At 47.6% G+C, this 16,787-nt stretch overlaps 2 protein-coding genes across 2 annotated transcripts in view; one reads left to right on the forward strand and one right to left on the reverse strand.

The window, feature by feature from the left end:
* Positions 1-10,457, reverse strand: part of sspo (SCO-spondin) — a 102,648-nt gene extending 92,191 nt beyond the window's left edge. Inside the window, exons 1-12 of the mRNA XM_056583944.1 lie at positions 10,422-10,457; positions 8,643-8,737; positions 7,275-7,358; positions 6,206-6,415; positions 5,134-5,216; positions 4,763-4,933; positions 3,623-3,846; positions 2,793-2,895; positions 2,549-2,707; positions 2,263-2,348; positions 1,749-1,874; positions 490-646 (exon numbers count right to left, since the gene is read on the reverse strand). Coding sequence (XP_056439919.1) covers positions 490-646; positions 1,749-1,874; positions 2,263-2,348; positions 2,549-2,707; positions 2,793-2,895; positions 3,623-3,846; positions 4,763-4,933; positions 5,134-5,216; positions 6,206-6,415; positions 7,275-7,358; positions 8,643-8,737; positions 10,422-10,457 — 1,534 coding nt within the window. The remainder of the gene's footprint in view (positions 1-489; positions 647-1,748; positions 1,875-2,262; positions 2,349-2,548; positions 2,708-2,792; positions 2,896-3,622; positions 3,847-4,762; positions 4,934-5,133; positions 5,217-6,205; positions 6,416-7,274; positions 7,359-8,642; positions 8,738-10,421) is intronic.
* Positions 10,255-14,995, forward strand: aoc1 (amine oxidase copper containing 1). The gene is made up of 5 exons (XM_056584311.1): positions 10,255-10,417; positions 11,437-12,987; positions 13,395-13,683; positions 13,824-13,956; positions 14,390-14,995. The coding sequence occupies exons 2-5, from the start codon at positions 11,439-11,441 to the stop codon at positions 14,657-14,659; spliced, it is 2,241 nt and encodes a 746-aa protein (XP_056440286.1). The 5' UTR covers positions 10,255-10,417; positions 11,437-11,438; the 3' UTR covers positions 14,660-14,995.
* The last annotated feature ends 1,792 nt before the right edge of the window (positions 14,996-16,787 follow it).

Genomic DNA, 16,787 nt, shown 5'->3' on the forward strand with positions numbered 1-16,787 from the left:
TCAAACATAGACAGACCCGTGTGTCGAGGAGAACTGAAAGTGGAAAGTCCATGATGCCCCACATGATGTCACGCATGATCTCACGCATGAAGTTACACATGATGTCACGCATGATGTCACACATGATCTCACGCATGAAGTAACACATGATGTCACGCATGATGACACACATGATGTCACGCATGATGTCACGAATGATGTCACACATGGTGTCACACATGTCACACATGATGTCACATATGATGCCCCACATGATGTCACACATGATGTCACACATGATGTCACACATGATGTCACACATGATGTCACACATGATGACACACATGATGTCACACATGATAGGAGCTCTGAGGGAGGGGTGACCTCGTACTGAGGTTGGCGATGCGTGTTGAGTGATGCTAGGGATTGGACCCCATGCTGAGAGCACCAGCAGCCTGTGGAAACAGGGAGGGCTCAGCGGCGCCCCCAGGCCGGGCGAGCGGTACCCACCACACAGGGCAGCCGTCCTCCAGAGGGTGACCAGGTGCTGCTGGGCACACTCGCGGGCGTAGCTGGCCAGGGTGTCGCACACGGCGGCGGGCCGGCCCCGGGGGGCCACGCTGCAGTACAGGTACAGGCAGGTGTCCAGGTAGACCGCCGGATCCACCTGGGGAAAAACACAAGCAGGCTGTCTCCCTGCGGACAAATCCACGTCCTGCCCCGCCCCCCGCTACAGACACATTGAGACAAATCCACTTCCTGTCCCGCCCCCGCTACAGACACGTGAGGCAAATCCACTTCCTGTCCCGCCCCCGCTACACAGACACGTGAGGCTAATCCACTTCATGTCCCACCCCCATTACAAACATATGGAGGGCAGACATTGTGTAAGAAGAATGACATCAGGGTGATGGATGAAGTTCAATTTGAAAGACAGACGGATGGACAGACAGAGAGAAAGACAGACAGACAGATAGATGGATGCGACATTTATAACATTTAGAAGCAGAGTTGTACCAAACATTATCCAAAGGCGGTAGAATAAGCGAACAGCAGAGATAAGACAGCATTAGTTTCATGCTTCATGGCCGAGATCAGGATACAACAACAAACAGGCAGATGGACGGACAGACAGATGGATAAATCTATGAAAACTTTACAGCAGACTTCTACCAATCATTCTCCAAGAAGCAATACAATGGAATCCTAACACCGATAACGACAGCGATAAGACAACATTTATCTTTCAAGTGTTAAAGGCTTCATCGAGATACATGGACATCATTCAACCCCACAACAACCACTCCCGTTATCTACTGTTTTACAGGCATTCTACTCTAGCGAGTAGTAAGGGGAGATCTGGGGTCAACAGAAAATGGATGTCTTCAAATGAATACTGCTTACCAACAGTAAAAGGTCAAGTAAGCACCCATTCAACTAAACTCCTTTGACCAGGAATACAAGCATTGCATTCCTGGTCAAAGGAATACAACGACAAATTCACTTATTCATACAATGACACATAATTTAATTTGTTCATTTAAAAGGCGACAATCAACATGGGCCTTGTGCCCCACTGCCTCATGGGAAATCCTACGCTGACCCAGGAAGTGTCCGCTGCATCCTGGAAAAGGTGCACATCGAGGTCCCTCCATAAACCCCCATGTGACCTCTATTCTGTCCCTATTCAGCCTCCTCGCTGCTGAGAGTCTGGCCTTGGGTGTGTCTAAGTAGTGACCCCCCCCCCAGGTCCCGGGAGATGGACTGACCCGCTGGTGGCACTGGGAGAAGGGGCTCTCCATCAGGCGCTGGCACTCAGCCTCCGCCTGCCTGCGCAGTGCGGCGTCCCCCGTGAGGTCACAGCTGTGGCCCAGCTCGGCCGCGTCGCTGCAGCCCTGGGGGTCAGAGGTCAGAGGGGTCAGAGGTCAGCCGACACGCTCCGATGACGTCAAACTCGTGCACAATCCCAGTAGCTGGTTCAATCTTTGTTAAGGCGCTGTCAGCAAAATCAGTATAAATGTGTTAGTGTTAAATAGCTCCAGTAACATGGTTCAACAAGTCCCTCTGCGCTGCAATAAAAAATAATTTAAATTGTATGGTATCCAGTTCCCACTTCATCCAATCAGGAGAGAGAACTTCTCAAAGAGGCGGTCCTCTCTGCGTCCGCTACGTCAGCGATGGCCGTCCAAACCCTCCTTCTTATCTGTGTTAATATGCTCCTCAGGTTCCTATGAGCAGAAACAACACGAAGGGTTCTACTGTGCCGGTGGCCACAGCGATCACCTGGTTCTGCGGGTCCGGAACCTTCCATGAGTTTCCAAAGCTTGCAGCGTACTGGGACAGCGTTCCGGCCATGGTGCGGAAGTCGTCTGTGTGTGGGGGGGATTTACATAGTACAAAGTTAGAGAGTTTTATTCATGAACAGGTGAACAGGGAGCATCTGCAGTTTTGCGCCAAATTTGGAGGCAAGCTATTTAAATATGGTTGAGAAAAGAATGTGTGATTCAAGAGGAAAGTGTTTAATATTTCGAGACAAGATGGAGAGTAGAGTGTTTCGCGCAACTCTCACCATCAGCGTTGTTGTTGTAGAGCCCACAGAGCCCCCTAGTGGTGGCCATGTGCTCAGCGGTCACCGTCAGGTATACCGTGTTGTTCAGATCAAACTTCACCCTGACCCCCAGGCCGCTCTCCACAAACACAAAGTCCCCCAGCCAATGGACACTCACTCCTAAATCAGGACAAAAACGAAAATCTTGAGTGACTTCAATCTGCTTTCTGTTATCATAAGACATTTCCAACAGCACATTCCCCACCATTTTGGAAGAGGGGTTCTCCCTGGCCGACCTGGACGTTGTTGAGGGTTAAATTCCGGAGGCGGACGGACACCAGGTCCAAACCAAGCATCATCCGGAGAGCCTGTAGCGCCATACATGGAGGTGGATTAGAGCTTCACATCGTGGTGTATATGGATTAGAGCTTCACAACGTGTTGGATGTGGTTTAGAGCTTCACATCGAGGTGTATATGGATTAGAGCTTCACAACGTGTTGGATGTGGTTTAGAGCTTCACATCGAGGTGGATGTGGATTAGAGCTTCACATCGAGGTGGATGTGGTTTAGAGCTTCACATCGTGACGGATGTGGTTTAGAGATTCACATCGAGGTGGATGTGGATTAGATCTTCACATCGAGGTGGATTTGGATTAGAGTTTCACATCGTGGTGGATGTGGATTAGAGCTTCACACCGAGGTGGATGTGGATTAGAGCTTCACATCGTGGTGGATGTGGATTAGAGTTTTACAGCATGGTGGATGTGGATTAGAGCTTCACATCGTGGTGGATGTGGTTTAGAGCTTCACATCATGGTGGATGTGGATTAGAGTCTCACATCATGGTGGAGGTGGATTAGAGGTTCTCATTGTGGTGGATGTGGATTAGAGGTTCACAGCGTGGTGGATGTGTATTAGAGCAGGGACTTAAGGGCTCCGTAACCCCCTTGCGTTGCATGAACATGGGACCATAATCAGCCCTTAAGGTGATGAACGGTTCCTTACTTTACTGCAGTCCTCTCCGCCCTTAGGTGACGAACGCCCGCTCACCTTACTGCAGTCTCCTCCCCCTTAGGTGACGAACGCCCCCTCACCTTACTGCAGTCTCCTCCGCCCTCGCAGATGGTGCTGACGTAGACAGCCCAGGTGCCATCGGTGGAGGCCGCCAGCACATAGGTGCAGCTGCCCTGGAAGTGGAAGTGCTTCCTGTCGAAGGAGCGGAAGTGGGCCCCGCCCCAGGTCACGCAGGTGGCGGACCCCTGGGGGTTCCTGGTGCTGCCGAGCAGCCCCCCCCGCACCAGCAGGGAGGACTGGGAGTCTGGGGAGGCCAGGGGGAGACACAGAGGGGAGGTTGATTCTCCCTGGGTCACTTCAAAGCCTTTTGGACGTGATTGGGTGGATTGGATTTAAACCGTTTTGCCTGCATGTATTGTATATGTGTGTAAATAATGGCACCCATTGCACTCATTGCACCCTCCCTGGAAGGAGGGATCCCCCACTCTGTGTTCCTTCTCAAGATTTCCTCCTTGCTCTCTTTTCTTGACCTTTGGGGGGCTTGGCCGGTCAAGTCAAAGGATTATTAGCGCACCGGCTTGGAGTAAGTTGGACTTTGGCTGCAGTTCTGGTAATGAGTGTTGTAGGACGGTGAGATAAATCACTTGAAGCCATGCCAGGATCTTTCCCACAGGCACCTTATGACGTAGACTTCTTTTTTATCTCCACATTGCTCAATAGGTTCCAATAAACCTTTTGATCAGCAGATTATGTCATCAGAAATCAAATGTAAGGATCCTTAACATTGTATTTAACGGCAGCACAAACCTTGATCATTAATACATTGTCGATTTTTTGAATACATATTTTTGTTAAGGGTTAGACATCATCATCGATAGCTTAAGGTGGGAGGCAGGATACAGACTCTAAAGACAATGTGCAGTTCAAAGGTCAACATTCAATTACAAAATATTTCCCACATTCAGCCAAACCCCCAGAAATGCTTTTACTTCCTAATGAGCTGTGTGTGTGTGTTAGGGCTAGGCATGTGTGCGTGGATGCATGCATGCGTGCATGTGTGTGTGTGCGTGCATGTGTGTAGGTATGAGCCGTGCACGTGTGTGTGTGTGTGTGTGTGTGTGTGTGTGTGTGTGTGTGTGTGTGTGTGTGTGTGTGTGTGTGTGTGTGTGTGTGTGTGTGTGTGTGTGTGTGTGTGTGTGTGTGTGACTGTGTTCACCGACCCGGCAGGAGGGTGTAGGTACATGACAGACAGGCAGCGTCTGAAGCGTTGCGCCAGCTCAGAGCCCAGGAGCCCCCACAGCACTGCTCCATGGACATCAGCGACGAGTTGTGGACCCCTGGGAAGTCCTCACAACTCCAGGTGGAGAAGCAGTGGCCTCGTACCCCCGTCCCTGCAGGGAGGAGAGGACAGGAGGCTTCTTGGTGGCCGGTGGCTGACGACGTAAACGTTTAAAATGGAACAGGAATCTGCGAGGGCTCAACGTATGAGGGCGGTCCGTTCAAATGGCCGACCACACTTTTCCTTTGCGCCACACATCACCGCGTCCAACGTACAGCCAGGCCTGCTGCACCCCGAGTGGAGGCACCTTACCCTGGGAACAGTGAGGACCTCCCCAGCCCTCACAGCAGCCCTGCACCGTCTTGTTCACCCTCTGGCTCTCGACCGCTGGAGGCCTGGAGGACAGAGACACACAGAGGCAGACGTTGGATCCTCGCTGTCCATCAGAATCAGAATCAGAATCGCTTTTATTACGTCTTATTGTACAGTACACAAGAGTACAATTCTTAGGCTTGGTTCCTCAACATTCACATGGCAGCAACGGTATAAGATAAAATAAAAAAAGATAAGAAACCATATGAAAAGAAACAAAGTAAAAAAATTATAATAAGTAAGTAGCAGCATCAATAATAATAAAAAGTAATGAGGTGTAATAAAGTGTGAAGTGTAGGGTGATCAAGTGGTAGTGATAGCAGCCACAGGTAGGGTTATTGTGCAATAGATAAATGCTGCGCAAATACAATAGATGGTTAAATGCCAGTCTGTTGTTGTGGTGTGCGTGTGGATGGTTGGGGGTTAGTGTGTTTCATGTGTTCCCTCATGTGGTGGTCCTCTGGTTAACGCCACACAGTGTCACCGTTCGGGTACACCTCCATTGCACATAGTTTCTTCTTGCAGAAGCCAATTCTTAAAAACACATTCAAAGAGGCGAGGGCCACCGGAACCCAGCATCTGGTTCAATCTGCGCCTTAATCCGGAACCACTTTAAGAAACAAGTGGTTCAAGAGGAAGACTTTGATAAAGTTTGTAATAAAAACAAATGCCATGCTTACATCATAAGGGACTATAGAGGAGCCTACCTGCACAGGGAGCAGTTGGCCCCGGGGCCCCGAGCTGACATCATAAGGGGGAGGAGCCTACCTGCACAGAGAGCAGGAGGCCCCGGGACCCCGAGCTGACACCATAAGGGGACGGAGCCTACCTGCACAGGGAGCAGGAGGCCCCGGGGCCCCACGCTGACACCATAAGGGGACGGAGCCTACCTGAACAGGGAGCAGGAGGTCCCGGGGCCTCGGGATGACACCATAAGGGGACGGAGCCTACCTGAACAGGGAGCAGGAGGCCCCGGGGCCTCGGGATGACACCATAAGGGGACGGAGCCTACCTGTACATGGAGCAGTTGGCCCCGGGGCCCTGCTGCTGGTAGTACCGCGCGATCCCGTCGTCCCCCCCGTGTCGGAGGCGCATGCGCTCCACGTCCAGCCGCCACCCCTGGGTGCTGTACTGGTACACCTGGGAGCAGCCTACCTCCAGCTCCTGGCGGGGGGACAGCACGCGGTCCACCTGCTGCTCCACCCGCTGGGGGCACCAGCGCCTGGGAGGGAACCAGGGTCATCCTGTTTATAGACATCCCCTCCGTCATCGAGGTAGAGCTATAGACCTATCCATGAATATATCTATGGATCTATCTATAGATCTGTATCTAGAGATAAAATCTACAGACAGATATATAGATCTATATCTAAAGATCTATATTTATATCTATAGATGTCCCGATAGATCGATCTATAGCTAGATAGATCTATAATATATTAATATATATACCAATATCTATAAAGATATACATATCTATATGAATATATATAGATATATCTGTGTTAACAAATGTACTATTTTATTGACTTCAGCTTCAGCTCAGTCCGAAAACACTACACTAAGTACAACTTCTGCATTTAAAGGTTTGATGTAATTCAGTTGAATGTAATTTAATAATTATTTAGATTTTAAAAAGTAACTATTTTTAGACATGATGTCCCCGATAAGGCACTAGATGAAGTACAGGCAGTAAAAGATAGCTGAAGATGCAACCACGTCTGGATTAACCAATGCTGTAGTAGAGTACTCATGTAGTAGAGTACTCATACATCGTGGGACAGTGTTTTCTGAGAAGTTCAATATCGTAAGCCAATCAATCAAAACCTCATTCTCAATCTCATACGTTTCTACCTATAAACATATAAATATATATTTGAATGTTTAAATTAAATAAATACACACAGCCTACGACTATTGCGTCAGGGAAGCACTCCGAAAGCCGAATGAGCTAACAAGAGGAGCAGTAATGATCTCACAGACCCCACGGCCTCCGTCAGCTAACAGGAGGAGCAGTAAAGATCTCACAGACCACATGGCCTCCACCAGCTAACAAGAGGAGCAGTAAAGATCTCACACACCCCATGGCCTCCGTCAGCTGCAGCCCCAGCAGGACCAGGAGCAGCGTCTCCCTGGTCCTCCATCCTGACATGGCTCCTGAGGATCTGGGGACACGAGGGGAGCACAGCCAGCATTGTCACATCCAAACACCAAATATACACCGCCTCTTGTTTACTCGTATGCATTATCTTATTTACGTCGTCTCATTACTAGACATATTAATCACATCCAGATATTAGGAGAGGCGTTCAAATGACAACGACTTATCAGGAATAGGAACAAAGCGTTAAAGACAACATGAATTCAAGTAAGTAGTAATGATAACGCCTCCTCTGATTCAAGAGCTCGATAAGAGACCGAAGCATGATGCTCCGACCCGGAGATAAAAGGGGGCCGCTTACCGTAAAAAGTGCTTTTCAGATAATGTTATGGGAAGATCTTTAAAAAACTGTTCAGTCAATCCTTGCCTGGTTATCAATTTGTCGGATTGGACCTCTTTTTTCCGTTTCCTTGTCGGATCCAGTTGGACATAATCCTCCCTCGAGTGGCTTGTTGTCTTATGGGGATACAAGGTACGCCTTGTGCAAGTTTTAAATTGGGGGGGGGGCAGCGTGCCATCTGAGGCCCCCGTCATTGGCTATAGGTGTCCGGTCACAGCTGGGGGAGCCAGCATTGGCCCTCGTTTCTATGATACAGGCACTGCCTCGCCCAATCAAACACAACACTGTAGGTAAGGAGGCCTTTCTGCTGTCTGAGAGAGAGAGAGTGAGAGAGAGAGAGAGAGACTGAGAGAGAGAGAGAGAGAGAGAGAGAGAGAGAGAGAGAGAGAGAGAGAGAGAGAGAGAGAGTGAGAGAGAGAGAAAATAACAAGAGAGAGAGAGAGAGAGAAAGAGTGTGTGAACGAGAAAAAGAGAGAGAGAGTGCTAAATAGAGAGAGAGAGAGAGAGAGAGAGAGAGAGAGAGAGAGAGAGAAAACAACAAGAGAGAGAGAGAGAGAAAGAGAGTGTGTGAAAGAGTAAAAGAGAGAGAGTGCTAAAGAGAGAGAGAGAGAGAGAGAGAGAGAGAGACAGAGACAGAGACACAGAAGGAGAGAGAGAGAGAGAGAGAGAGAGAGAGAGAGAGAGAGAGAGAGAGAGAGAGAGAGAGAGAGAGAGAGAGAGAGAGAGAGGGACGGAGAGATGTGTGCCTAACTCCCAGGATGAAGAGATGTTTGTCAGAGCCTAATCCTATAAGAAGAGATGTTCCAGGAAAGATAGTGGGGGCGTTTATTCAATGAGGCGAGACAAAAGACAGGGGGCCTCGTGGCTTTCACCCTCGCCAATATCCAACATCTGACCCCCTGACCCCCAGAAAAGGGAAGCTCAAACACAGCTGCCACCACAGCACACCTTGGCATGAGCTCTGGCCTCTGGAAGGAGTCATCACTGTCTCCACATTGGCCGCCGCTGAGTCCAGCATTCAGGGACTGCACCTCATGTTCCTCCTGAGAGTGGGAGAGGAGTCCTTTGTTGTGGAGTCATAGTCAGCCGCAGACAGTTAGCGTCGGGTTCCTGGGAAGTTGCAGGTTTGCTGCATTCTCAATTAGTGTCTGCCTGCAAAACAGAAACACAACGCAATCTTTAAAGTCCGGGGATCCAGTTTCATTCACATGCTTTTTCAATTCATAAGGACATTTACCAAAAATATTTCTCTTATTCAAGCTGTGTCTGAGAATGAGTGCGTCAAGAGTTTAGCAAAAGACCAGGGCATCCATTACAGAACTTCTCTGATCCACCTAGAACCTCTCCGATCCACCTAGAACCTCTCTGATCCACCTAGAACCTCTCTGATCCACCTAGAACCTCTCTGATCCACCTAGAACCTCTCTGATCCAACTAGAACCTCTCTGATCCACCTAGAACCTCTCTGATCCACCTAGAACCTCTCTGATCCACCTAGCACCTCTCTGATCCACCTAGAACCTCTCTGATCCACCTAGAACCTCTCTGATCCACCTAGAACCTCTCTGATCCACCTAGAACCTCTCTGATCCACCTAGAACCTCTCTGATCCACCTAGAACCTCTCTGATCCCCACAAAACCTCTCTAATCAACCTAGAATCTGACTGAACTTCTCTGATCCACCTAGAACCTCTCAGATCCACCTATAACCTCTCTGAACCACCTAGCAACTAGAACCTCTCTGATCCACCTAGCAACTAGAACCTCTGATCCACCTAGAACCTAATCTAATAAACCTAGAACCTCACTGATCCACCTATAACCTCTCTAACCCCCCTAGAGAGGTCTCTGATCCACCTAGCAGCTAGATTCATCCAGGGGGAGAGACCCATAGTTCTGTAATAGTAATAGAATTAGTAATAGAAAGATTTGGATTGCTTCAACAACAACAACAACAAAATACATTAGATGGGATTTTCTCCACTCAATTTCAAAGTGAATATTGAGCCCTATTGTACATGACACATTAACAAAGGAAGAACTAGGATAATGTTTCGGGTCGGGAGTGTGTTCTGCACTGGGGTAAGCCTCGGGGTCAGAGGACACGTGGTGTCACTGTCCCACTGCATCCAGTGGAGCGGAGCGCTCAGATGTCGGGCTCCATGCTAACCTCTTCTATTTCTGTCCACGTTTCAGTGTGTTGCATTGGACGCATGGCAAACAAGAGGTTGGGTGGACGGATGTTGGCGCTCGCTAATCCACGATAATGGAAAAGCTCTCAGCATGTCAAAAATGGAAAACCTCTCAACATCATTGTTTCATTTCATTGCCCAAGTAAAGATAAATATTTGACTTATGCTGTCATTTACAGCACTGAACTCTCCCACTGTCCATGTACGTAGGACTCCTACACTGAATCAATTCTAGAGGAAAATGTATCTATAGATGGCATCTGTGATTTCATCATGTTTACAACACGTTAGCCAATCATTTTCTTTCCCTGCAAAGTAGGAGGGTAAATTTTACACAACACTTTGATCCCTGCGCTAAGAGGGGAGATATTGTTGACTGGGTCGCGGGAGTACTCAGAGGACCATGCTCTAGACGGGGCTTTAAAGAACGAGGACCTGAGGCTGTGAAGTAGGAGGACTTCAAGCTTTAAAGAACCCAGACTCCAGGCTTTGAGAAACGAGGACTTCAGGCTTTGAAGTGCATTCCACAGGTACGGCGGCCAGCGTGCTGCTGCAGATTCTCATTAACATTCCTCTTTTAATTCAAATACTTGCTGTTTTGCAAGCCTGTAATGCAAACTTGAAGCCGAACTGTATAGTGGGGGGAGACCGTGCTAGTTCCTTGTCTGTGATACGTAATTTATTTGTGATGTGATATGAATGTTATTAATTCCTGATTCTGATGGAAAGCTGACCTATTAGGGATAAGGCTTTTAATAGCCTGGAATAAAGTTAAATTAGTCAAAAAACTGGTTAATATATAGGATATGACATATTTATTTTAATTATACATTACTATCAGAATATCAGTAATACTAGGATGGGTTTAAGTGAGCAATGGTTTATTGTTAATTAAATTCGATTTCAAGAAATTTGCTTACTGCCCAATTAATCAAATAAAATCGTAAAAAAAAATCCTATCAAATATTGCTTTCTGAGACTGATATCGTCACTTTGAACTGGCATACAAGAAAATGAAGTATTTTCTTCAACTATTATTAATGAAGATTTCTATAAAGATTGTTCTTCCTTGCTACTATACTAATTCTCTCCCTCTCTCTCTTTTTCTCGTTCACTTTCTCTCTTTTTCTCGTTCCCTCTCTCGTTCTCTTTTTCTCGTTCTCTTTCTCTCTTTTTCTCGTTCCCTCTCTCGTTCTCTCTCTCTTTTTCTCGTTCCCTCTCTCGTTCCCTCTCTCTCTTTTTCTCGTTCCCTCTCGTTCCCTCTCTCCCTTTTTCTCGTTCCCTCTCGTTCCCTCTCTCCCTTTTTCTCGTTCCCTCTCGTTCCCTCTCTCCCTTTTTCTCGTTCCCTCTCTCGTTCCCTCTCTCGTTCCCTCTCTCGTTCCCTCTCTCCCTTTTTCTCGTTCCCCCTCTCTCTCTCGTTCCCCTCTCTCTCTCTCTCTCTCTCTCTCTCTCTCTCTCTCTCTCTCTCTCTCTCTCTCTCTCTCTCTCTCTCTCTCTCTCTCTCTCTCTCTCTCTCTCTCTCTCTCTCTCTCTCTCTCTCTCTCTCTAGATATGAGGGTTCTCCATCTTCTTCTGTTCATGCTGGTGGGCTGCGGTGCAGCGAGAGTCCGGAGATCCAGAGAACGAGACTGGGCCCATCACGGAGCCTCCATGTTCGCAGACCTCTCCGTCCGCGAGCTGAAGGCTGTCAGAGACTACCTCCACAAACTACCAGAGCTGGGGTTGACTGATGCCCGCAGCATGCCTCTGACCAAGAACAGCATCCTACTGATTGAGCTCCACCTGCCGAGGAAACATGATGCCCTGAAGGCCCTGGACCGGGGGCAGGCCAAACCTCCCCGAGAGGCCCGGGTTGTGGTCCAGTTTGGGAACCAGGCACAGCCTAATGTCACTGAATATGTTGTCAGCGCCCTACCGTTCCCCCACAGCCACAGAGTCAAAACCTTCAAGAGAAATAAGTCCATCCCGTTTGAATCCCGCCCCATGACTTTCGTAGAGTACAATCACATGAGACGCATCCTGGAGAAGATTACCACCCAGGCTCGCACGCTCCTGTTTGAGACGTCCGGAGGGTTCTCTTTCACCAACTGTACTGACCGCTGCCTCACCTTCACAGACATTGCCCCCCGTGGGCTCAATGTAGGGGAGAGGAGGAGCTGGGTAATGCTCCAAAAGAATGTTGAGGGTTATTTCATGCATCCTATTGGATTTGAGGTTCTTGTTAACCACAAGGACCTAGATTCGGAAAAATGGTTTGTTGAGAAGGTGTGGTACAATGACCAGTACTTTGACAGCATGGAGGAGCTGGTAAGAAAATATGAGGACGGAGAATTAGTGAAAGTCCAGCTGCCTGAGCATGACGAGGAAGACCTCTTCTCCACCTACATTCCCCGTGGCAAAAGCAACTCTGCCTCAGACATCCATGGGCCCAAGTTTGTCCAGCCACAAGGACCTCGCTATCACGTCGACGGCAACTTCATCGAATACTCGGGATGGTCCTTTGCGTACCGCGTCCGCTCCTCCGCCGGCCTCCAGATCTTTGACCTTCGGTTCAACGGAGAACGGATCGCCTACGAGGTCGGACTGCAAGAGGCCATCGCCTTCTACTCTGGGGACACGCCGGCTGCCATGCAAACCAAGTTCATCGACTCCGGTTGGGCGATGGGCACCTCTACATTCGAACTGGCGCCTGGTATTGACTGTCCGGAGATCGCCACCTTTGTCGACCTGTACCACTACTACGACACAGACAAACCCGTGCACTACAAAAATGCACTGTGTATTTTTGAGTTAAACACAGGGATTCCACTCAGAAGGCATTTCAACACAAACAATATGGGGGGGTACAACTTCTATGGAGGCCTAGAGAATAACGTGCTGGTGTTGCGGGCGACCTCAACAGTTTACAACTACGACTACATCTGGGACTTCATATTCTACCAGAACGGAGTGATGGAGTCCAAGGTCAGCGCCACTGGATACATCCACGCCACGTTCCTCACGCCAAACGGTCTTAACTACGGAACCAAGGTTTATAACCACGTACTGGGCAACCTGCACACACACCTGATCCATTACAAAGTGGACTTCGATATATCTGGTGGGTAGGAGTGACCTTGTAAGTAGAGTTGTCGCTTTAAGTGAAAGGCATTTATCGAGGAAAATGTTTTTACCTCTTATTGATACAATAAATGGTTGAAAAATGATATGAATGGGCTCCCAGATAAGACGGCCATCTGGACTTTAGTCCAAATATGGGTCAGCCCTTCCAAGAATATTGAACCCTGCTGTGTGAATTAGGTCAATGATTTATCTCGGGTTCCATGTTTTCTCTAAACTTTTTACCACGGCCCGTGATGTGACATAAAATGGAATGAGGAGAATTAGGGCCAGGGTTAACATTATGTGCAAATGTAATATATGTCAATATTATTTTAGAACAGATCTAAAAAGATTTCCACACATTTTGAAACTGGTCCTTGTTCTTTTTATGCAATGGTGATGCAGGACGGGAGAACAGCTTTGAGTCGATTGACCTCAAGTATGTCAACTTCACCAATCCCTGGAGCCCAAACGACTACATCGTCCAATCCAAGCTGCACAGGACACAGCACGCCACAGAGCGCTCCGCTGCCTTCCGCTTTGGGAAGAAGATGCCGCGCTACTTCCACTTCTACAATGCCAACGAGAAGAACAAATGGGGCCACCACAAGGGCTACCGCATCCAGCTGAACTCCCACGCCCACAGCGTTCTGCCCAGGGGCGTGAAGGAGGAGAAGGGAGTCACCTGGTCACGGTAAGGAAACCAAGCTCCTCACGCACACTATGCTCTCAAACGCTCTCAGAAAACACATACATGATACATGCATGGTATGTGTGTGAGTGTGTGGTACACGTGACATGTTTGGTCGTAATACTTCACAAATGACTCGTTAGGTACCCCCTAGCTGTGACCCGGCATAAGGACAGTGAGACCAGCAGTACCAGCATGTACAACCAGAACGATCCCTGGGACCCGGTGGTGTCTTTTGAGGATTACATCCGCGACAATGAAAACCTAGAAAACCAGGTGGGTTTCCCTCTGACTGTGGACCATAGAGATGGACAAAGTGGCATAGATACATGGTCTTGATGGAATCCGTTAAAGTGGAGATCTAACCCCAACACCTATTCCAGTAGGAGCCATGTATTTATGATCTTGGTGCTGGACAGACTGATCAAACTGTCAAAGAAGTTTATCCCCTATGCCAGCCGGTAGCCCCACCCTACCCATCTCTTATATGGGGGACTTGCTCAGATAGTCACACCTTAGAGACAAACTACATTGAAATAACGTGAATAGTTTTAGTTTTTTATTGAAAAAACAATGTATAGAATATAACGGAGACCAAAACAAGGGACGGTTCAGGATTGAGAATAATTTTAGGCAGAGCAAAACCCCAGCTCTAAGCGATCACCGCTCATGATGTTGCCCTTAACGCTGATGCTGCTGTTGAATGCAGGACCTGGTGGCGTGGGTGACGGTCGGGTTCCTGCACGTGCCTCACTCAGAGGACATCCCGAACACGGCCACCCCTGGGAACTCCGTGGGCTTCTTCCTGCGCCCCTTCAACTTCTTCGACGAGGACCCCTCGCTGGCGTCCAAGAGCACGGTCATCGTACGACAGGACAAGGCCGGGAACCCGGTGGTACAGAGGTGGACCCCTGCCCGGGTGGGACACTGTGTCTCGGACCAGCCCTTCTCCTACAACGGCACTTATGCATTGGTCTAGAGAGGATCTGACGCCCGACGAGTCGATGACTGATTGAACCAGCCACATGCTGTGATGCTAATATGCACAAGCCTAAAGAGATTATATGTTCTATTTATATCATGGAGTTCGATCAATCGGCATGTACGTTCACAAAATTCGATTTAAGTTTGAAAAGGATAGGAATTGAATTGCGTCATCACAGTATCGTAAAACCATCTTTAGTTCACAGCAAATGTACAAGCACGCCGAATCACTGGTGCTTATATGATTAATGTAAATGTAACTAAAAGCTAAATTTTTGTGCACTATATGAATGTGATGCAGGACCTTTTTTGCTAAATAAAGCAGGCCAAATCCCTCCAAGGTGTTTTGTATTAATAACAGCTAGAGTCAAACAATGCCAGTAGCGTTTGAGTCAGACCCCTATGGGCCCACAGTAGACAACAGACCTGATCAGACCCTCACAACAGCCTCCAGATTGAACCAACGTTGAGCTCCCTACGCTAATCCCCCTATGGGTCTCCATGGCTAAGGGTTAGCTGCTCCGAGCATCCAGGATGCAGGATGCAGAGCATCCGTCACTAAGTGGGGGGAAAAGGCCCGGCTCCCAGCGCCTCCACTTACCTCTCACAGCAGGGGTCATTTGAGCTGCGAGGACAACCAAGCAAACAGCCTGATTCCGGATCCGTCCTCAAACAGTCCAGGATGCCACCTGGCTGTGGTGTCGTCCATGGCAACGCTCACTTCTCATTACATTATTAACGGAACGGATGGGACATAACTTCAGTCATAAGTACAAAGCCTCAAAGAGTAGGGCCGACCAAAGTCAATGTTTTTTTGGATACAATTCAGACCAAAATAGGTTTGATTTTCCAGCAGCCAGCTGTGGAATCAACTAATTGTGTTCTGCAGTGGTGTTCAGACGTTCTGTCCTATTGAGGCTGTCTTAGAAGACATTGTTAAAGGAATTTTAACAAATGCCATCAGGAATTTCTCAATCTAAAGGCCTCTCTTAAAACTCCTTTAAAAGTGTGTACAGACTTTTTTTACAGATGGTAAAATGACGGCTAACACAAGGGCTACTCACAGGCGGTAGGGACGGTGTGTTAGAGTAGTGGGACAACGAAGCAGCGTGAAGACATTCCTCAGGGCTAACTAGCATTCCACTAGCACTTGCCATGGCAATGGTGGACTATGTTTCGTAACACACAAACCACAGCCAAACAACACCAAATCCTCAGTGATTCCCTTTCCCACATCTTTGAGGGAAATTTAGCATAAAACAAACATTAATCTGCTATCAAAATGGATAAATATGTTTTTTTTTTAGGAATTAATCCATTCTATATAATATTTTAAATATAAATATTATATATTTACTAATGTTGTGCAACAGTAGATTATTTGGCATGATTTACCTATAGTAAAACAATAATAAAGGGAAAGGGATTTCTAAATAAGTTTTGGGTGTTTTATTTACCTGAGGAATGAGGCTGGCTGAGCGCTGTGATTTACCTGGCTGTCTGGCGCCCCCTGGTGTCTCCTCACACCAGTTCAGCTGATGCTTGAAACAAGCAATGCTATTAACATAATTCACATGCAATTAGAAATATGGAAACAATTAGTAGAACACACACAGAATCACGGGCCATGCATTCTGACAGAAATAAATAAACCCTGGACACTTCTTCTTTGTAAAGCTCATCTCAGCACATTAAACAGTACGCTAACTTTCAGAGCTACCCAGCTTGTTTATTTGAATACTACATTTAATTCCTATGCTTAAACGATAATAGTAAATAAATGTCTTACTTGAACCACAAGTTGGCTTTGAACAGTCTCTCGGCCATATAGTATCTCATATATATTATATAATATCTAAGAATGTAAGAATATAATATTTACTAGATATAAGCTAGGTGATGAACCTGGAAACTTTTCAGTTTTGGCGGGGTCAGACAACTGGTTAACTACGGATAGCTCACCTTTTGTTTTTAACCTTAGATAGCCAGTCAAGTAAAAATATAAGACCATATCAAGTTATCGTCACATCACATGCAACAATTCAAAGTTACTTAAGTTATCCTGCTGTTCGCTCGTACGGTAGCTGTAGTGTGTAATCCTTTTAGTTAGTACTATGACGTCC

Source organism: Gadus chalcogrammus, chromosome 23, assembly GCF_026213295.1.
Source record: "Gadus chalcogrammus isolate NIFS_2021 chromosome 23, NIFS_Gcha_1.0, whole genome shotgun sequence".
NCBI lineage: Eukaryota > Metazoa > Chordata > Actinopteri > Gadiformes > Gadidae > Gadus > Gadus chalcogrammus.

Bases quoted from the DNA above. Each gene is read 5' to 3' on its own strand.
- aoc1 (XM_056584311.1), top strand. From the start codon at position 11,439: ATGAGGGTTCTCCATCTTCTTCTGTTCATGCTGGTGGGCTGCGGTGCA. The intron at 12,988-13,394 runs GTGGGTAGGAGT...ATGGTGATGCAG, and splicing joins AGTGGACTTCGATATATCTG to GACGGGAGAACAGCTTTGAG. The intron at 13,684-13,823 runs GTAAGGAAACCA...ATGACTCGTTAG, and splicing joins AAGGGAGTCACCTGGTCACG to GTACCCCCTAGCTGTGACCC.